Genomic DNA, 22,155 nt, shown 5'->3' with positions numbered 1-22,155 from the left:
TTTTGGAGAACTGTAGGTTTTGTATCTAGATCAAACAGTGGATTTGCTGTGCAGTTATGGTTTCAATGTAGTGTTTATTCAGTGCTGTATTTTTGGGGTAAATGTGTACCTCATCTCCATTTGTTGTGTGTTGTTTTAAGAACTCCCTACCCACCCGACAGGGGGCCTCCCAGGTGGCACTAGTGGTAAAGAACCCGCCTGCCAGTTCAGGAGATATGGGAGACTCGGGTTCGATCCTGGGTTGGGAAGATCCCCTGGAGGAGGGCATGGCAACCCACTGTAGTTTTCTTGCCTGGAGAATCCTGTGGACACGGGAGCCTGGTGGGCTACAGTCCATAGGATCACAAAGAGTCGGACACAACTGAAGAGCACTCACACAACACCCAACAACCTGAAGGTCAGACTTAGTCACAAATTCTCAAAGGCTATACATGAACCTCCCTGCTATAGGGATCTCTCTCAGACCTATGTTGTTTTGTGGCAGGAGATTCAAGTCTAAGATATTACTATTTGAGGTGGGGTTTTCTGTGTGGTTCAAGGGCTTGATGCTATTGTGTGGAGAGGCTGTCCAAGAATTGCAGGCTGCCCTACCTGGAAAACTGAATGAATTATAACCAATTGGTGCTGCTCAAATTTGAAGGAACCTCTGTGGCAAGACCGAAAAGGTACTGTTGGAAGAGTTGGCATTTGTAGGTGTAGCAGGATGCAGGAGTCTAGAGCCTGGACCTTTGGCAGTTGTAGTGTGTTACGAAGAGTTCTGAAGAGACGTGGGCCAAAGGGAAGGCTGGTCTTGGACTGACAGTTGTTTTTTAATCAGATCTGCTAAAGCTTTTTGAATATAAAGATGAAATGTTTACAGGGGTGAAATGGTAAGTCATAGTTGAAGGAGTTAACACTGACAAGGGAGAAATGGTCAGATAAAAAAATTCAGTGCAAAAGAAATGATCACTGACTGAATAGCTCATGAAATAAACATTGATTAAAAATTGTTATTCTACTGGTTAACCTATACATTACGATAGGTAAAATAGGTAGCCAATGGGAATTTGCTGTGACTCAGGGAACTCAGGGTTCTGTAACAACCTAGAGGAGTGGGATGGGGAGGGAGGGGACACAGATATACCTATGGCTGATTCATGTTGATGTTTGGCAGAAACCAGCACAATGTTGTAGAGCAGTTATCCTTCAATTAAAAATAAATACATTTAATTATAAAGAATTGTTATTCTGCATTTGTGCATGATTTTTGGTGGCCTGCCAACGCTGAAGATGCAAGAGATGCAATATTCCTGCGTTGGGAAGATCCCCTGGAGTAGGAAATGGCAACCTGCTCCAGTATTCTTCCTTGGAAAATTCCGTGGACAGAAAAGCCTGGGGGGCTATAGTCCGTGAGGTCACAAAGAGTGTGGTCACAAAGAGCATGCACACACACCCTGATGGCTAGAGACACACCCCCCCCCAACACACACACACACACACACACACACACACACACACACACACTCTGATGGCTAGAAAGCTAGTGGCTCAGTCTTTCGGGAATTGAAAGGTTTGTTGAAGATCTGATTATTTTACTTTTCTATTTACTTATAGCAGAATTTCCCGAATTGCTATTTTCCCACCATGTCAGCATTATGTTTATTGAGGTTGATTTATTATTTTTTTAAGTCTATAGTGATTTCTTACTTGCTCTAAGGTAGTGATTTTTAACTCTGGCTGCAGGAGAATTAAACAAAATCTAGATGTTCAGGCTTGGCAGTCCTATTCAATAGACTCTAGGTATTTTTAAAGTTCTTAAGTGGTTTCAACATAGAGTCATGGTATACCTCTTTTATTGTGAGTTCCCTCCTTCACTTGCTAAGTGTAATTTACAAATCCTTGGCATTTCTCCATGCTCTTCTGACAACAAAAATTACTTTACAACTTTAAACATGAGAACTGTATTCTATACCTCTTTGCTTTGTATCCCCTTGGTAAGGAGAAATGATCACTTCTCTGGATTTGATTCTTAATAGCAGGGAAGAACTGGGTGCTGATGTGGCTCTTGGGGGAGAAAGTGAGCATAGCTTTCATTGTTAAGTACATAACTTTTGGAAATACAGAGGAATAAGAGGAAGAAAATAAGTCCTTTGCTGTCCCACTAATCAACATTACAGTTAGCATTTTGGTGTGTTTATGCATGTGGCACACTTACACATACACAATGAGTTATTGCTGTACATACTGCTTTTATAATTTTTTAAAATTGCTTTTAATCCTTTTCATTCATTGCATCATTTTAGAAAATTGATATTGTTATATATTACTGAGATCTACCCTCTTAATGCTGGGAGGCATTGGGGGCAGGAGGAGTAGGGGACGACAGAGGATGAGATGGCTGGATGGCATCACTGAACTCGATGGGCATGAGTTTGGATAAACTCTGGGAATTTGTGATGTACAGGGAGCCCTGGCGTGCTGCAGTTCATGGGGTTGCAAAGAGTCAGACACGACTGAGCGACTGAACTGAACTGAACTGAACCCTCTTAATGAACTTTTAGGTGAACAGTACATTATTGTTAACTACAACAGATCTCTGTAACTTATTCATCTTGCATGATAAATTTTATATCTGCTGAAAAGCAATGTCCCACTTTCCCCTCCACACCAGTTCCTGGCAACCACCACTCTATTCTCTGCTTCTATGATTGACTGTTTCAGATACCTTATACAAGTCGAGTTGTGTGGTATTTGTCCTTCTGTGACTAGTTTATTTCTGTTAATATAATACTGTGTTTTTTTTTTTAAAATACCAGTTGTTGTATATAACTTAGGGTACACATTTCTGCATGTCAGTATTTCTGTGCTTTTTTTTTAAGTGTTTATTTTATTTTTTTTTCCATTTATTTTTATTAGTTGGAGGCTAATTACTTTACAACATTGCAGTGGTTTTTGTCATACATTGAAATGAATTAGCCATGGATTTACATGTATTCCCCATCCCGATCCCCCCTCCCACCTCCCTCTCCACCCAATCCCTCTGGGTCTTCCCAGTGCACCAGGCCCGAGCACTTGTCTCATGCACCCAACCTGGGCTGGTGATCTGTTTCACCCTAGATAATATACATGTTTCGATGCTGTTCTCTTTAAACATCCCACCCTTGCCTTCTCCCACAGAGTCCACAAGTCTGTTCTATACATCTGAGTCTCTTTTTCTGTTTTGCATATAGGGTTATCGTTACTCTGTGCTATCTTTTTAATGGCTATAGTTTCATTCCTTTGTAGGATCATACCATGGTTTTGGGCTTCCTTGGTGACACAGTATAAAAGAATCTGCCTGCCAGTGGAGGAGACGTAACTGATCCCTGGGTCAGTTGGGAAGATCCCATGGAGAAGGAAATGGCAACCCACTCCAGTATTCTTGCCTGGGAAATCCTATGGACAGAGGAGCTTGGAAGGCTACAGTCTGCAAAAGGGTCAGGCATGACTTGGCAACTAAATTGCAACAACAGTCTCTTGTATCACAGATGAATTTGATATTGGCTGTTAATTTCCTTTTCCAAGATTAAATAAAAGTATTAAGCAAGAATGATTGTTACATTATATGAAAGTGAAAGTCACTCAGTTGTGTCTGACACTTTGTGACCCCATGGACTGTATAGCACACCAGGCTCCTCTGTCCACGGAATTCTCCAGGCAAGAATACTGGAGTGGGTAGCCATTCCCTTCTCCAGGGGATCTTCCTGACCCAGGAATCAAACCAAGGTCTTATGTTATATTATATGATTTACCTTTATTATTAATTTTTAAGCACCATTTATTCTACATATTTTGGGGCGTGTTTAATACAGGTGCTAAGTTCAGCACTGGGGATAGTGCCTCTTGTTCTGTACTTGTCTGACTGAGCAGGTAGACATTATCTTGCTGTGTCATAACCATCTTTATGGTTCCCGGATGCTATGATGTGATCAGAGGTCAGACTGATGGAGTTACCCTGAGGGAAATGGGTGAGATGAATGTGTTTGGAACAACAGCATGTGCCAGGGCCGGAGGGCTAGAGGAGGATCTGACACCATCAAGGAACTAACTGAAAGGTGGAAACCACAGCATAGCAGGATTCATAGTAGGCTTCACAGTGGACCTGAAACCTCGTTAAGGAATCTGGATGTCTTTGGCTAATTCTTTGGCTAATTAGGACACCGTCGAATAGTATGATAGTTTCTGTAGCATGGCCATTCCTGCTGCAGTAGAGCTATCAAGATGAAACAAACAGGAGCCTTTTGTGCTGTTGAGATGATGGTTTATGCAGTGGAAGTGCACATATTTGGGAGTTCTTGGTCTGAGGAGGGCAGGCTTAAGCTCTGGAGAAGGAGCTCTGCCATCTTGGAGCTTACGTCTTGTTTATATAAACATTGTTAGGACAGGAATACTGATTTAAAGTTTGAGTTCTGCTGCTGCACTGCTTATAACTATGTGTCCTTTGGCAAGTTACTTTTGATTTCTCTGAAGCTCAGTTTCCACTTTTATAGAGTTAGTGTGCCTATCAAGTAGTAATTTTTGTTTATATAATCAGAGTTAAGAGATGTCTCTGGGACACATAGCTGGATAACTACTGTCATAATTATCATTTTCATTATTGGTGAATCAATAATGGGGCTTTTTAATCCCTCAGCCCCATCTTTCCCCTTGTCTTGGGCTCAGGGGCAAGATAGCACTTGTTCAGTCGCTCGGTCACATCCGACTCTTTGTGATCCCATGGACTGATGCACGCCAGGCTTCCCTGTCCTTCACTGTCTCCTAGAGTTTGCTTAAATTCATGTCCATTGAATGAGTGATGCAGTATACACATTGCACTGGCCTTGCTTGTTCTCTTTGTTTTGCACAGAGTAGGAAGAAGGATCAATTAGGCACTGTGGGAGGACACTTTTCCATTTCAGGTTTTTTGGCAGATTTTGCTTTCTGTTTTACCACAAATTCTAACATAGACCCTAAACTTCACTGTTTAAAATCTTTTGCTGCATTTGTCTTTGGACCTTGGCATTTCCCCACTTGAAAGTTCAACTCTACATATAAAAGACTCTCATCTCAGGTTAGTGCGTGGTGTCTGGCCTTGAAGCTATCTTCATAAATCTTGAGTACTTGGCTGTTGAGTGCTTTGTCATTTTGGGACTTTCAAGAATGTATTTTTATTTTCAGTGGTCACTGTCTCCTCCTTTTCTTCCTCTTCTTCCCTCCATTTGTCCATCTTCTTGGACTTTGCAGCCCTCTGCCCCAAAACTTTTCTCAAACTTCCTGCCCTATACTTTCTTTGGCCCCAAAACCTTTTATGCTTACTTGGTTCTATGTCTTTAGGACTTTCCAAAGCCTGCTTTTCTGTAAGAGACCGGCACAAGGGAGTGGATGGGTCCCCTCAGTATAGCTTGTGTTGTTGTTCAGTCGCTCAGTCAGGTCTCACTCTTTGTAACTCCATGGAGTGCAGCACGCCAGGACAGGGAAGCATGTCCTTCACTATCTCACTATCTCAAACTCCTGTCCACTGAGTTGATGATCCATACAACCATCTCATTCTCTGTCGCCCCCTTCTCCTCCTGCCCTCAATCTTTCCCAGCATCAAGGTCTTTTCCAGTGAGTCGGCTCTTAGCATCAGATGGCCAAAGGATTAGAGCTTCAGCTTCAGCCCTTCCAATGAATATTCAAGGTTATTTTCCTTTAGCATTGACTAGTTTGATCTCCCTGCTGTCCAAAGGACTCTCAAGAGTCTTTTCCAGTCCCCCAGTTCGAAAGCATCAAGTCTTCGGCGCTCAGCGTTCTTTATGGTCCAGTTGTCACAACCATACATGACTACTGGAAAAACCATAGTGTTGACTATATAGACCTTTCTCAGCAAAGTGATGTCTCTGCTTTTTAACCCGCTGTCTAGGTTTTTCATAGCTTTTCTTCCTTGGAGCAAGTGTCTTTTAATTTCATGGCTGCAGACATTGTCCGCAGTGATTTTGGAGCCCAAGAATAATAAGGTCTGTCACTGTTGCCATTTTTCCCCTTCTATTTGCCATGAAGTGATGGGGCCAGATGCCATGATCTTTTTGTATGTTGAGTTTTAAGTCACCTTTTTCACTCTCCTCTTTGACCTTCATCAAGAGGCTCTTTAGTTCCACTTCACTTTCTGCTGTTAGGGTGGTGTCATCTGGATATCTGAGGTTATTAATATTTCTCCTTGCAATCTTGATTCCAGCTTGTGCTTCATCCAGCCCAGCATTTCATATGATATACTCTGAATATGTTAAATAAACAGGGTGACAATATACAGCCTTGATATACTCCTTTCCCAATTTTGAACCAACCCATTGTTCTGTGTCCAGTTCTAACTCTTGCTTCTTGACCTGTATACAGGTTTCTGAGGAGGCAGGTAAGGGTGTCTGGTATCCCCATCTCTTTCCAGAGTTTCTTGTGATCCACACAGTCAAAGGCTTTAGTGTAGTCAGTTAAGCAGAAATAGATGTTTTTCTGGGATTCCCTTGTTTTTTCTATGATCAAGTGGATGTTGGTAATTTTGTCTCTGGTTCCTCTGCCTGTTTTAAATCTAGCTTGTACATCTACACTTAAGGCTTCCCTGGTGGCTCAGTTGGTAAATAGTTTGTTGCAATGCGGGTGACCTAGGTTTGATCCCTGGGTTGGGAAGGTCCCCTGGAGAAGGAAATGGCAACTCACTCCAGATTTCTTGCCTGGAGAATTCCATGGACAGAGGAGCCTGGTGGGCTCCAGTCCATGGGGTCACAAAGAGTCAGACACGACTGAGCGACTGAGTTTATTTTTGTACATTTGAAAGTTCTTCTTTCACATACTGTTGAAGCCTAGCTTGAAGATTTTGAGCATTACCTTGCCTAGCATGTGAGGTAAGCGCAATTGTGCAGTAGTTGTAACGTTTTGGCCTTGCGCTTCTTTGGGATTGAAATGAAAACTGACCTTTTTGAGCCCTGTGACCACTGCTGAGTTTTCCAAATTTGCTGGTATATTGAGTACAGCATCATCTTTAAATGATTTTAAATAGCTCATCTGGAATTCCATAACCTCCTCTAGCTTTGTTTATAGTAATGCTTCCTAAGGCCCACTTGACTGCACACTTGAGGAAGCTTGTGAGGGTCAGTTAAACATCGGGTAGAGAAATGGAGTCCAGTACTTGATGAAAAGTAGTCTTGTCCAGATGGAATTTTATCTCTCTTTGTTTCTGGTGATGAGGGCCAGTGGGGAGGGTTGGCTCCTGCAATGGACGTATACGTCTGAAACAAACATGAAAATAAAATTAACCTAGTAAAATAAATGTGTTCTACATTAAAGTCATGTCATTGTAGCTAAAATTAACATGGGTTCAGTTCAGTTCACTTGTTCAGTCATGTTTGACTCTGTGACCCCATGGATTGTAGCACGCCAGGTCTCCCTGTCCATCACCAACTCGTGGAGCTTGCTCAAACCTCATGTCCATCGAGTCGGTGATGCCATCCCACCATCTCATCCTCTGTCGTCCCCTTCTCCTCCTGCCTTCAGTCTTCCCTAGCAAGTAGAATAAATGTATTCTACATTAAAGTTCTTTCGTCTCCCCTAAAGTTAACTTGGATAAGTGTCGATTTGAAAGCTCTGCTGGCATGCAAATGGCAGTGGGGCTGGATGTAAAGCAAAGAGGTTATGGTCCCTCTGGATGTGACTCTATGGCAAGTATTCTTATAAAGACCCCACAGTTTTCACCATCCTCTTTGCTTGTCCTATCTCTGAAAAACATAAGGTCTTGGCCATGGTAAAAATCTGTCAGGGTCTCTTCAGGAAGATTTTATTAATATATTTAGGTATACTTGTTGTCACACTCTTTTTTTTGTTCAGATCTTGGAAAGCTGATGGATGGCAGTGGCCAAATCACACTGTAGAAGACTGATGGATTTGGTTACATAAAAATAAAACAATTCTAAAAGATCATTCACAGGATTCGCAAGCAAGCAAAATGCTGGACTAAGACATTTGCATCAAATACAACAAAAAATTATCTATCCTATGCATTCTACAGAATGTTTAGCAGCACACCTGGCCTCCACTTACTAGTTACTAGTAGCTATCTCCCAGTTGTGATGACCAAAAGTGTCTTCAGACATTGCCAGTTATCCCCTGGAGGAAAAAAAAAATCACTCCTCACTGAGAGCCACTGCTTTAAAGAGTCATGGATGTGATGTGAACATGAATGCAGAATGTGGATGAACATTTAAACTGAAAGAGCCACCTCAAAAATTTTTGTGTTTGTGTATCTAGCTCTATCCCATTGAGGCAACTTGACGTTCTGGCAGCTATTTCTATTATTTTTCTTTTTTGCCCTTTAATTGTTGAATTCTCTGGCTTTGTGTTTTCTTATTGTTTATATTTCTGTTTTTCTCCAGCCTATCTAAACTATTTGTTGATTGAGGCGTCTTAAGAAAATTCCTTAAACAAAAGGTTTTCTACTTGTCTTTCCAAACTCCTTGTAGGCCTGCCTTCTCATTTGCAGGACAGCTTGTCTGGCTTATTCATTCTCTGTGGGAAATTAACTGATGCTAAGATCTGACATTGTTCTAACCTGAGTGCCAGTGAATGTTTCCTGTCCCTTCTCCCCTCTACTTGCATGTGGTATTTTTCTCTCTGTCTTAGGGAATTCCCTGGTGGTCCTTTGGCTAAGACTCCACACTTTCACTGCTGAAGGTGCAGCTTCCCTGGTTGGGGAGCTAAGATCCATACAATCCTAGTAAGTTGGCTGTGGCTGAGTATGATCACCACTGCAGCTGCTGCTAAGTCTCTTCAGTCGTGTCCGACTCTGTGCAACCCCATAGATGGCGGTAGCCCACCAGGCTCCCCCGTCCCTGGGATTCTCCAGGCAAGAACACTGGAGTGGGTTGCCATTTCCTTCTCCAATGCATGAAAGTGAAAAGTGAAAGTGAAATTGCTCAGTTGTGTCCGACTCTTAGCGACCCCATGGACTGCAGCCCACTAGGCTCCTTCGTCCATGGGATTTTCCAGGCAATGATTGCCACTATCCAAACTTAAATTTGATACAAGTGGAGGTTCAGTTTCTGTATCTGCACTAGTTACATTTAAAAAATAATTTTATTTATTTATTTATGGCTGCATCTTTGTTGCTGTGGGCTTTTCTCTAGTTACTGCAAGTGGGGGCTACTCTAGTTGCTGTGTGGGGGCTTCTCGTTGTGCTGGCTTGTCTTGTTGTGGAGCACAGGCTCTAGGGTGCACAGGCTGCAGCAGACGTGGCCCCCAGGATTTAGAGCACAGGCTCAGTAGCTGTGGCACACAGGCTTAGTTGCCTCGTGGCACGTGGAATCTTCCCGGACCAGGGATCACACCCGTGTCTCCTGCATTAACAGTTGGGTTCTTTACCACTGAGTCCCCAGGGAAGACTTGCACTTGTCACATTTTAAGTGCTTAGTATCCTGTGACTAGTGACGAATGTATTGGACAAGACAGATGTAGGATATTTCCATCATTGTAGAAAGGTTCTGTTGGATAGTGCTGGACTAAAAGATAGATACTGTAATGCATGTCAAAGAAATGCTTCTTCTATTTTTTTCCTCCCTAGCATTTTGATGTTTTTGATAGTCAGTTTCGATGGTCCCCCTCTTCAGAGGGTGGTTCAGAATCTTAATGACTATAAATGAAGGTGGATGAGGATTTGAAAAGTGATTAAGTGATGAGCTTTTTTAATGTTTGGATATAATTGTACTCTGACTTTCCTGTGCAGGAAACATAGTGTCTGTGTGTCCTGTGTTGTTTGTATGCTTGACATGACTTGGCTGCTTTCTCTTTTTCTAGGTGCTAAGAAATGGCACTTGTGGGGCTCATCTCTGCCTGAGAATCGGCACTGGAAGAGCTGACTCTGATCCTGGGCTTCTTCTGTTGACAAGCCTTAACTTCCAACCACTTCAGTCCCCAAGCTACTCTTTTTCTCTTAACGATGGGTATTGGTAAGAACACTACGTCCAAATCCATGGAGGCTGGAAGTTCAGCTGAAGGCAAATATGAAGATGAAGCGAAGCACCCATCTTTCTTTACTCTTCCGGTAACAGCATTCACTGTCTTCCTTTCTTAAGTCACTCTAAAGTAGTTTCTGCATTGAATAGGATTGACATTAATACTCCTGTTCTCAGCGAAGGTTAAGGTGATTGAAGAGCAAATGCTTTTCACACAAGATAGTCTTTGGGAACCCTGTTGTCTGACAGTGGTTATGGCCTGCTCTTTGCCTAGAGTCACCTGATGGGATTAACTCCAAGAAGGAAGCGTGCCCTGCTGTGAACACTGTAAAACTGGCCCAATGTTTACTGTGTACTAGAGGATGTTGAAGGCTTAATGTTATCTCCAAAAACGTGTTTTTATGAAGTAATCTGTGACCCAACTTCAGACTTGTATTTCAAGGTGGGAGGGTGAATGAATGCATCCATTGTTTGGACCCAAATGTCCATGACTTACTTGTATTATGGTAATAGCATCCAAGATAGAGATATTTTACCTGGATAAGTGATATCAGATAAGTCAGATGAGGTTGATGGCACACATTCATTATATTCAGTGCTAATATTTTTTTTCAGCTGTAGGATTATGACTTGATGTGTGTAAAGATACCTAAAGTGTTGGTTTAAAAAAGAAAAAAGCTCTTTAGAGGGATCTTGCCTCAGGTTTTTTTCCCCTTAATATTAGAAATGGTAATGTCAAGAATACCATTCTAGGATTCTTTAAAACAGGGTCCTGGAATTTGCCTCACTGCAAATACCCAGTAAGAAAGATACAAACACAGCATCTTTAAGTACATTGGTTGACCAAATCTACAGTTATGTTTTGATTTTTACTCTGTGAAATCAGAGAGATGTTCCACTGATTTTGTAAGTGGTATTACTTGTTTTCTTTCTTCAAAGTAAAATTTTCTGTTATACCGGAGGCTTATCTAGAGGAAGAGAGAAATCAGGTTTCCATGTTTAAACTAGAGCATCTTTGAAAACTGACAAAGTTCACACCTGGGTTTTGACTTGTCTTTCCTGCACCATTTGCTCAGCAGATCATTTACTCTTACCCTGCTCTACGTGAGAGACAAAAACTTCAGTTCTCTTGAGTCTGCTTTGTCATTATGGTCTAGGGTTTAGGTTTATTTTAGCATTCAGATTGTGATAGTACACAATTAGCAGTTAAATTCACCAATATATGTTATCAGTTTTCATATTCACTGTTGTTTTTTGTATCCCTCTTCTTCTCTTTGTTCACTTGTCTTTTAAACCATACCAAGGGTCTATGAATGGTCACTGCCTTTGTGTTTGCACTTCTGAAAATAACTGTATTTTGCTCTGAACTCTTGAATGGACTTCTGTTAACTATACAGTACAGCTTCCCATTCTGTCTCCATTTTTCTTTAACTACTTTCTTACAATTTTAAGTCTTTTTCTAGTGCTTCCTTCTGGCTGGATTCTCCGGTGTTATTTTCCGGTTTATTAATTCTTTGTGTACAGTTGTGTGTTTATGTTGAACTTTTATTGCCATGATTGTATTTCTTATTTCTAAAGTTACTATTCAGTTTATATCTGCCTATTTTTGGTTCTTAATTTCTTATATGTATGTGTTTTTAAATGTTTGTGCATTTTAAAATGTACAAATGACCCTAATGTACTATTTTTCTCGTTGTTCTATTATACTTTCATCTGATGTGAAATCCTCTTGTTTCTTTTGATATTTTCTTCTCTCTCCCTGCCACTGCCTGCTTTTCTCTGTATAGTTTTGCCTTTTTCTGGATCCAGTCCAGAACCTGGTCTTACAGTGAGAGGTCTTCCTGTCTTCCCCCAGTGGTGCAGACCATGGCATGAAGGAGTGAGGAGACCTGCTGGCCCTTGTGCACTGAACCTGGTTCTGGTCCTCCCCTTGTACGGGGACCCCTGCGCCCCTGTTTCCCCATGGAAGTTGCCTGACTAAGGTCTTCTGGGCCCAGAGCTTCTTGGGTCCCAACGTCCACCCATTCATTGTTTTATGTTTCTTGTATTCTAAAAGACTTGTCAGTTTCTAGCCTTGCCTGTTTGGAGGTTTTCCAAATGCCATTGTTTTTTTAGGGGTGCAGTTGGGAAGGAGTATTCCTCAAAGCATTAATTTCCAGATTCATTTTCACCAGAAGTACAAGTACATGGGAGCTGGGAATATGGATATACTATGTAGTTAGACATAAAAATAATGTGGATATAAAGTTAACACTTGAGCTGTTTCATTTAGAGATGTTATGGAATTTTTACTTTATTCTTTGGCTATAAAAGTTAAGCATTAAAAAGGGAGAAGAAAAAGAGGAGTAATAGAGTTGAAATCAATGGGATTGAGCTACTGGGAGGAATGTGACATATCAAGGGGAGAAGCTGTAAAAATCAGCACATGAGCCACCAGGATGACTTAGAACAGGATGCCAAGAAGTGTGTTAACATGGGCTCCCTTAGAGCTTATAAGAAAACAGAAGGTGAAATAAAAGAATGAAAACCAAAGCTTATCCAAAAATGTTTATGAAGAACTAGTTCATGTGTTGTAATTTGAGGTTGTAGAAAGTTTTGTTAGAAAATATTTTGTAATATAATAAAAGTAGGAACAGTATGCCGCCCTTATTTAATCACTAGTTAAATTACTTGCCCTAAGAAAACTTAAAAAATAAGGTAAAAGACCATTTGAAAATATTTATTATTTTTATTTATTTGGCTGTGCTGGTTCTTGTTGTGCATGGGGGGTCTTTGATTTCCGTTGCAGCATGCAAACTCTTAGTTGCATCACGTGGGATCTAATTCCATGACAAGGTGGTTCAAGCCTGGCTCTTGCATTGAGAATGTGGAATCTTAGCCAGTGGAGCACCCTAGTGGGATTTTGAATGTCGTTTTGAATGACTTGTTGTTGATAGGGCAGAGGTAGGGGGTTAGGTTAGAGCTGGTCTCTTTCTGATAGCCAGTTGGTAGGATTATTTTGGTCACTGCCTCTCTGCTCTTAGGACATGCATCTGTCTTTCCTTCCTCATTCAGGGACCACAGGGTCTGCACACTAATTTCATAGAATCTGATAGTCTTAGAATTGAAAGTGGCTTTAGAACTTTCGTAGTGGTTCTGTGGGAAGGTGAAATGTAGGGCTTTGCCCAAAGCATCTAGCTAAAGTGATGTGTTAAGTAAAGTTTATCAGTTGGATCACACAGGCTCTTGTCCCCAAGGAGCTCACAGCCAGGTGAGCAAGACAGGGGCTGCACATGCATTGATCATCTGAGTTTCATTGATGTTCCTGGGGATAGTCTTCGAAATAAAGAGTTGGGAGTGGTGGTGATTTGACTGCTGTAGTTGATGCTCCAGTGGGAGCAGTGGTGAAAAATGATACTCAGTTTTGTTTCTTACAGCTACTTGTCAGTGTTAGCATCTGACTGACTTTGTGGTTCTGGTTGTGTTTTTGTTTCCTTTTCCCTATAATGTGGCCCCTCGGCGCATTTGAGAAATGGTGTTTTGGATTATAGTGTTAGTCCTCCTAAGAGAATCTTTAAGCCAGTTTCAAATATAGGTGATTTTTTTTCTTCTGACTATATCCTCTCATGGAAAATGTGATTGCACTAGAAAAAGACAGGTGTGAGTAGAGGAAGGAGGTGTTGAGATGCAGAAAGGACCTCTGGCTATGTTGGTCCCTGGATGCAGTGGCAGCTGAAATGGACCCTGAAGTGAAAGGAGGCAGTGTCAGAACATGTCGGGATAGTGCAGGGGAAGGGAGCAGTCTGAGGCAAGTCAGGGGTAGAAGAATAAACATGTGGAGGATGGTGTTAGAGTGGTAGGCTGGAAGCTGAGAATCTGGGTAGTTCCTGAATGATTGGCTAAAAAGTATAGAAGTTTGTAGTCTATCAGTATAAAGCTCTCCAAAAGTTTTGACCAGGGGAATAACCTAAAAGGTTGTGCTTTAGAACACACTGGAGTTGGGCACAATTAGAATGTCATTTTAGTCAACTCTGGCTGCTGTAACAGTTTACCATAGAATGGGTGACTTAAGAGTTTCCCTGGTGGCTCAGACAGTAAAGAATCCTCCTGCAATGCAGGAAGCCTGGGTTTGATCCCTGGGTTGGGAAGATCCTCTGGAGAAGGAAATGGCTACCCACTCCAGTATTCTTACCTGAAGAATTCCATGGACAGAGGAGCCTGGCGGGCTACAGTCCATGGGGTCTTAAAGAGTCAGATACAACTGAGCGACTGACACTTCCACAGACATTTATTTCTTACAGTTTTGTTGGAGTCAGGGAAGAACAAGATCAAGGTACCAGCAGATTTGGTTCTTGATGAGGACTCTTCTTGGCTTGCAGACAGCTGCCTCTCACAGGATCCTGACAAGACTGAGAGAAGAAGCTCTGGTGTCTCTTCTTATAAGAATACTAAGCCTGTTATGGGGGTTCTACCCTTATGACCTTATCTACATCGAGTTACCTTTCAAAGGCCCTACATTCTAGTCATGTTGGGAGTTAAGGCTTCAACATAATGAAGGGGGGACAAAACATTCAGTCCATAAGAGATATCTATTGCAGTTCTCATTTAGCAAGTATTTACTGAACACATTCTGTTTTAGAGGTGGCCCATATCCATGCATAAAACCTTCCAACTTTTTGCCCTCAAGTGGACGGAGGAGCCTGGTGGGCTGCAGTCCATGGGGTCGCGAAGAGTCAGACGCGACTGAGTGACTTCACTTTCCCTTTTCACTTTCATGCATTGGAGAAGGAAATGGCAACCCACTCCAGTGTTCTTGCCTAGAGAATCCCAGGGACGGGGGACCCTGGTGGGCTGCTGTCTATGGGGTCGCATAGAGTCGGACACGACTGAAGCGACTTAGCAGCAGCAGCAGTGAGTGAACAGGAGCAGTGAGTAGACAGTAGAATGAGCATTGCAGCAGGAATTCCTAGAGCGTACAATTGGAGCCCACTGGAAGGGCCCTGGCCTCTTTTGGGGAAAATTGGTTGGGGTGAGGACAGGTTAGGACAGGGAGAGTCGGGGAGGCTTCGGAGATACCAAAGGCTTAAGTGTGGGTAAGTGCAGTAGGAATGGAGGTGAGGCTGATAGAAGAGATACTGAGGAGATTTTGAGAGCTGAGAGAGAGGAGAACATTAAGGGTGACATTTAGATTTATATAAAGGAAACTGGTTGTGTGATGGTACCTTTGCAGAGAAGAAATACAGGGAAAATCATAGGTTTGGAGGATGGGGGAAGATAGAAGGTAATGGGCTGCATTTGAGAAATTGTGAACTTGAGATGCTGACGAAATTCCTGCAGACACCGGGGCTGTGGAACTTGAAGCACAGAGAGGCAGGAGTGTAATAATAATAATAATAATAATAAATTCTTTTAAAGACATGGGGCTGAGGTGGCTGAATCCAAAGAGAGCTGGCGTGGGAAGAAAGGAGAGTTGAGAATCTCACTGTTGGAGACGCCTACCTGTGGGCGTCTGGGACAAGGACATCACTGCCTGCCAGGGCCTTTCTTCATCGTGGCTTTCCAAAACGTAAACGTTGAAAAGTAACCAGTAGGGAAGCTCTGTATTTGTTTTTTTCTCTAGATCTGTGCCACCTTTAGGTTCTCTAGCTCTTGTGCTACTAGCACAGTCACTGCTAGCCCTATCTGGCTGTTTAAATGCAAATTAATTAAAATTAGATAAAATATAAATCCAGTCTCTCAATTGGACTAGTCAACTTTTTTTAAATTTGCTGGCTGATCAAGGCCTTCCTAGACTCTAAAATTCAGGCTCTTATTTCCTTGTTTGCTTTGGAGTTAGAAGTTGGGCCTCTGGCTGGCTAAGACATCCAGAGGCCAGTGTGCTGGAGTGCAGGGAGGTGGGACAGTGGGAACAGAGCTGGCTGTTACTCAGAACCAGGTTTGGTGATGGTCTCAGGTTGGGTTGCTGGGGGTACAGGTGTTCAGGGTCTCGGGGCATCCTATGTTAGATAATTGCTTCCTCAAATGTTACAAGTGCTGATTTTTTAAAGAACAGTTCCTATGGAAGGAAATAAATAAAAACCTATTTTATTATTTTCTTAAATAAAACAAAGACTCATGATAATAATGAGAGAAAGAATAAGCCATACATAGAGGTAGAATAATGAATAAATCACATTAAGATCAAGAGACATGCAAAGCCCCAAGGTTCATAGAAATTAGGTCATATGTTCAGAATTGATATTAAATAGGAGAAAGATAGTAAAAGAGCTTATCCGTATCCCAGGGGAATCTTGTTAAGCAAGTTTGTGTGCTTTTAGGAAATGTGTAGGGAATGAATGCAGAGCAGCACGAAATCAGAACCAGAAAAAAACAGAAGTCTTAAAGAACTACTGTACACTAAGGACACTGGCCAGGAAGCAGAGCCAGGAAGAGGTTTACTCTGCAGTTCCCCTCTGTTGGTAGCTCCTGTATCTTCTGAACCTGGAAGGGCATCCAAGGAAAACTAAGTAAATAGCTTGAACTTAACTGTTGGCATAGAGTGATGATACAGTCTAATGTTTCTGCTGAGCCCTTAAGTTTTTGTTTTTTCTCCTTCTGACAGCCTCTGTGAGAATATCTGAGTCTCCTCTTTTGGGTGCCAAGAATAGATTTTTCAGTCTGGAGATATTAAGGGGATGGATTGAGGAGTAGCTTTATTACATTCAATTTTATCAAAGAATAAGAAAAATATTCAGCAGTGTTCATACCAATCTGTTATTTCAGATTTCCTTGCTATATTTTCTTTAGAGCCATATAATGTTAAGAATCCATGATGCCCCTAACTTGGTGGGTACCACGCAAACCTTGTAGTAGCTTGGTAACAAGCTATTTACAGCCCAGTTGAGGTGTGAGATATTAGGAAAAAAAAGTGTGTGTGTGTGTGTGTGTGTATATATATATATGTATGTATATATATAGATCTTTGCCCCTAGTTCCTGGCACAGAGCTCCTGAACCCCTTGTAATTTCCTAAGTGAAAAGTACACTAGGAGCATCATGCTCTAACGAGATGATTCTGAGTGGGCTTCTGGATGGCTCCTGGTTGGAGACTGGTCACCAAGAAGACCAAGCCATGATTTGAAGCTTGGAAATTTCAGCCTCATACCTCATCCTCTGGAGAGAGAAGAGTTGCTGGAAATGGAGTTAATGATCATGTGTACTTGAGAAAGTCTCCATACAATCCAATAGTAGAGAACTTGGAGAATTCCCAGGTTGGTGAAAATCTTCACACCAATAGGATGATGCACCCTAGCTCCACAGGGACTGAAGCTCCTGGGCTAGACCTTGCTCTCTGTATCTCTTTATCTGGCTATTTAGCTGTATCCTTTATTATATCCTTTAATAAACTGGTAGACACGAGTGTTTCCCTGAGTTCTGTGACCTCTAGCAAATTAATCAAACCTGAGGAGGGGATTGTGGGAACCTCCAATTTGTAGATTAATTGGGCAGAAGTTGTGGGTAAGGCTTGGATTACTACTTGGGATTGACGTCAGAAGTAGCAGGGGGAGCAGTCATGTGGGACTGAGCCCTAACGTGTGTGGTCTGACACTCTCTAGGTAGACTGTCAGAGTTGAATTAAATTGCAGAACCTCTGGCTGATTTCACAGAGAAAAATCCTCTCACATTTGGTGGCAGCAGCGTCAGAAGTGAAGTATTCTGTGTGAGCAGTAAAGGAGACACAGGAAAGACGGAGTAGGTCGATCAAACTGGATTTTTCTAATACAGCAGGAGGTACAGCAAGTCAGCAACCAAACCATAAGTGTTAGGGTTTGAATTCAGTAAGGGTGCTGTGGGAGTGCCTGTGAGGGACCCCTGCCCAACCACAGAAGAGATGACATCAGAGTCCTGAGAAGTGTCTGGGTGTAGCAGGTCCAGAGGAAGGAGAACGAGGATCTTTTGGCTGGGGGAACAGTGCAACCATGTTCTGCTCTGGGCACAGGTTCATTGTAAACAATACAGTAGAGTTGGGTTGGGCAGTAGGGGTGCTCATGAACGGTTGTTGCAGAATCAGTTACACTGAAGTTTTAGGGTAGAGAATTCCTGCTGTGGGCACCAGGACGTCTGGAGATTGGAAGGAGAGTTAGGGCGTTAGAACAGTTCAGGTGGGACTGATTGTGACTTGATCTGGGAGAGCAGAAAGGAAAGGAATTCTTTCCTTCCCACATGCTTCTTGTGAGGCTCTGGGAACACAGATTTCCTACCCCTGTGAAATTGATCTCCAGGTGGTGAGAGGAGACAGATGATAGATATGCAGAAGCATCATGTGGCAGCTGGTGACAAATTCTGTGAAGAAAATAAATCAAGGAAGGGAGATAGCAAGGGATAGAATATGAAGTCACATTGGGATCATCCAAGACCTGCAGACTATTGATTAATTTATGCTTTAAAAAAAAAATTCCTCTCAGTTATTTCCCTCAGGTTCAAAACTCTCGGGAACAGCAATGAATTAAACAGCAATGCCCCCCACCTCCCCACCCCCAACCTCACAGAGCTTTCATTCTGGCAGGGGAAACAGGTAATGTACATTAAAATAGATCAGGTGTGTAGATGTATAAGTACCAAGGAAAAAATAAAACCAGGAAGAGGGATAGAAACTGCTCGGGCTGATATGTTAAACTTTCAGGTGGCCGGGAAAGGCAGCACTAAAAGATGGAAGACCATCATGGCAGTGTGTGAGCTGCAAGTGTATAGACACTGAGGCAAGAGGTGTCTGGTGGACCTGAAGAGCCTGAGTAGGAGGTGTGGCTGGACAGAGGGTAGGGTGATGTCAGTAGACTGTGTAGGTCTCATGGCCCTGGTAAGGATTTTGCCTTTAGAGTTATAAAGCTGTTAGTGGGCTTTGAGCAGAGGTGTGAGGTGCTCTGCCTAATTTTAAAGGCTCCTCTGACTGCTGAGTGGGAAGCCAACTGAAGAAGCAAGCAGAAGATCAGTTAGGAGGCGATTCCCACAGTAGGTGGGCTGGCACGGCTCCAGCTAGGGTGCCAGCAGTGTAGGGGTGGTGACAAGTGGTCGGGTACTGGAGGAGAGCTGACCTGGATGCCGATGGGCTAGATGAGAGTAGGAACAAGAGAGAGGAACCAAGGATGGTTTCAGGTTTCCCTCGAGCATCTGGGAGATGAACTGGCCAAGTACTGAGATGGTGCAAGGCAGAGGGAGTCATGAGTTTAGTGCTGACCATGGAGACACTGGATAGAGAGCTCATAACCGCAGCAGTGTGGGCTGGAGCTGTTCCCTGTGTGTTGGCAGTGTGGAGATGGTATGTAAAGCCAAGGGATTAGATGATATCTCCTAGGGATAGATGCCCCTAAGAGAGAAAGCACGTCTGAGGACCCTGCACTGAAGAGATGTGGTGGTGGAAGTATGGAAGCTGAGGAGGACCAGCAATAGGGAGAAGTAAGAAGTGGTAGCTTAGCTGGGAGGGAGACCTCAAGAGAGGTCATTGTTTGAGCAGGAGACTGATATCCTCCTTGGCGTGCATAAGCAGCCCGTGAGGAAGGCATTGCAAAAGTAAGTTGGATGAAGAGTAAGGATGGATGACTTGATTTCACCAGGTGAGCACCAGAGAGGACAGTGAAGGTTTGTGCGAGAGTGACTGTAGTGATGTGCCATGGTCCCAAGACGGGGTAAAGAGGGAATTAAGGCTGATGCCTCATGGGCTCTGAGGCATAAGATGTTGAAAAGGCATTTGGGCTTGGCAAAAGCTGAGGGCTTGGCAGTCCTGCTGAGGTCAGGAAACTGGGAATTAGGGTCCTTGGAATTAGGTCCTAATATGGAATTAGGGTCCATCAAGATGGGTATATCAGGAACAGGCAGCTTTGAGAGGTGTTAAAGGTACAGATGTGACCAAATTTGGTGTTGTCTTAGGTGTGGGTGGTGAGGTATACAATAGAAAGTCAGGAATGACTTGAGGAGGTTGGGATAGGCCACCTGGGTGTATGGTGGCACCTTTTGGTGAAGTAAGAGACACACAGACAGGACACAGGGTACTTTTTTCATTTTTAAGATGGTGTGAGGAAGTAATGAATTGATAGAGCAGAATTTTTAATTCTGTATGCTTTCATTATGCTTTGTATTCATACAGAGTCAGGAAAGTTGTGATTGATTCCTTTGCATCTGAGGTCTTTTCCCTCTTGTCTTCTAGCAGAGCAGGCTGCTAGAAGACAAGCCATACATGTTGATACATCTCCCCTTTATGCTCACAAGGGTCCTGGTTTGGTTGATATCTGGTCACTTTAATTACAACAAAAAGTCATGTATTAATTTCAGTTGTTTAGTCACTAAGTTGTGTCCTACTCTTTGCAACCTCTTGAACTGCAGCGTGCCAGGCTTCCCTGTCCTTTACTATCTCCCAGAGTTTCCTCAAACTCATGTGCATTGAGTCAGTGATGCCATCCAACCATCTCATCCTCTGTTGCCCCCTTCTCCTTTTGCCTTTAGTCTTTCCCAGCATCAGGGTTTTTTTCCAATGAGTTGGCTCTAGCCATCAGGTGGCCAGAGTATTGGAGCTTCAGCATCAGTCCTTCCAGTGAATAGTCAGGATTGATTTCCTTTAGGATTGACTGGTTTGATCTCTGTGCTATTCAAGGGACTCTCTTCTCCAGTACCACAGTTTGAAAGCATCAGTTCTTCGGTGCTCATCCATCTTTATGGTCCAACTCTCACATCCATACATGACTGCTGGAAAAACTGTAGCTTTGACTATACAGACCTTTGTTGGCAAAGTGATGTTTCTGCTTTTTAATCCGCTGTCTAGCTTTGTCATAGTTTTTCTTCCAAGGAGCAAGCATCTTTTAATTTCATGGCTGCAGTCACCATCCACAGTGATCTTGGAGCCCAAGAAAATGAAGTCTGTCACTGTTTCCATTTTTTTCCCCCTTCTATTTGTCATGAAGTGAAGGACCAGATATCATAATCTTAGTTTTTTTGAATGTTGTGTTTTAAGTCAGCTTTTTCACTTTCCTCTTTCACTTTCATCAAGAGGCTTTTAGTTCTTCTTCACTTTCTGCCATTAAAGTGGTATCATCTACATATCTGAGGTTATTGATATTTTTTCCCGGCAGTCTCGATTCCAGCTTATGAGTCATGAAGCCAGGCATTTTGCATGATGTACTCTGCATGTCAGTTAAATAAGCAGGGTGACAATATGCAGCATTGACATACTCCTTTTTGCAATTTTGAACCAGTTCATTGTTCCATGTCCAGTTCTACCTGTTACTTCTTGTCCTGTACACATTTCTCAGGAGACAGGTAAGGTGGTCTGGTATTTCCATCTCTAAGAATTTTCCAGAGTTTGTTGTGATCCACACAGTTAAAGGCTTTGGCGTAGTCAATAAAGCAGAAGTAGATGTTTTTTGGAATTCCCTTGCTTTTTCTGTGATCCAGCATATGTTGGCAATTTGATCTCTGGTTCCGCTGCCTTTTCTAAATCTAACTTATACATCTGGAAGTTCTTGGTTTACATACTGCTGCAACCTAGCTTGAAAGATTTTTCCCTTGGACAGCAAGGAGATCAAACCGGTCAATCCAAAAGGAAATCAACCCTGAATATTTATTGAAAGGACTGATGCTAAAACTGAAGCTCTGATACTGTGGTCACCTGATGCAAAGAGCTGATTCATTGGAAAATATGGAGTTTAGAGCATGGTTGGAGCATGGTTCTTTCTAGTAGTGAGAGTTTCATGTGTGGACTTATACTTGGCTGGGAGATATATCCTGCTGACAACTAGTTTTGTAGACAAAGAAATGTCACAAACCCAGTTGTCTTGTGTAAAAAGCTATAGCATGACTTAAAGATAGTTTTAAAAGCAATTCTTTATTTGAATTAAGACTGTTTTATCCTGTAAGAATTATATACTAGTGAGTTGAGATTTTTTTTGGAATACTTTGAAACTAGCCTTATACTTGGGTTATATAATCTGTATGACCTTGAATAAGAAATTAAAATTTTCTATGGCCTTATTTCCTCGACTGCAGAAATAGGTGGATTGAAATCTCTCTGGACTGCCTTAGCCAAGCCATGCTGGTCAGATCTTTAGTCTTTTAAAATTCTTCCCTGTTATAAAAATAAATTGTCCCCATTGTGGAAAATTACCAAAATATGTAAAGAGAAAAAGAAGGTAAAAATGGCTCCATTGATTAAAGGCAATCACTGTTACTATTTTGGTATA

At 42.3% G+C, this 22,155-nt stretch overlaps 1 protein-coding gene across 5 annotated transcripts in view; it reads left to right on the top strand.

Moving 5' to 3' along the window:
- Positions 1-22,155, top strand: part of SLC23A2 (solute carrier family 23 member 2) — a 137,598-nt gene that overhangs the window by 41,255 nt on the left and 74,188 nt on the right. For 4 of the 5 annotated variants that reach the window (XM_070472295.1, XM_070472294.1, XM_020883648.2 and 1 more), the window contains one exon: positions 9,814-10,060. In XM_070472295.1, the coding sequence (XP_070328396.1) occupies positions 9,956-10,060 (105 nt within the window). In that variant the 5' untranslated portion in view covers positions 9,814-9,955. Of the gene's footprint in view, positions 1-1,496; positions 1,550-9,813; positions 10,061-22,155 lie in introns of those variants that run through there. The other variant, XM_070472296.1, reaches the window with a different exon arrangement.

Source organism: Odocoileus virginianus, chromosome 9 (assembly GCF_023699985.2).
Source record: "Odocoileus virginianus isolate 20LAN1187 ecotype Illinois chromosome 9, Ovbor_1.2, whole genome shotgun sequence".
Lineage (NCBI taxonomy): Eukaryota > Metazoa > Chordata > Mammalia > Artiodactyla > Cervidae > Odocoileus > Odocoileus virginianus.
This window is presented reverse-complemented; position numbering and strand designations above follow the sequence as displayed.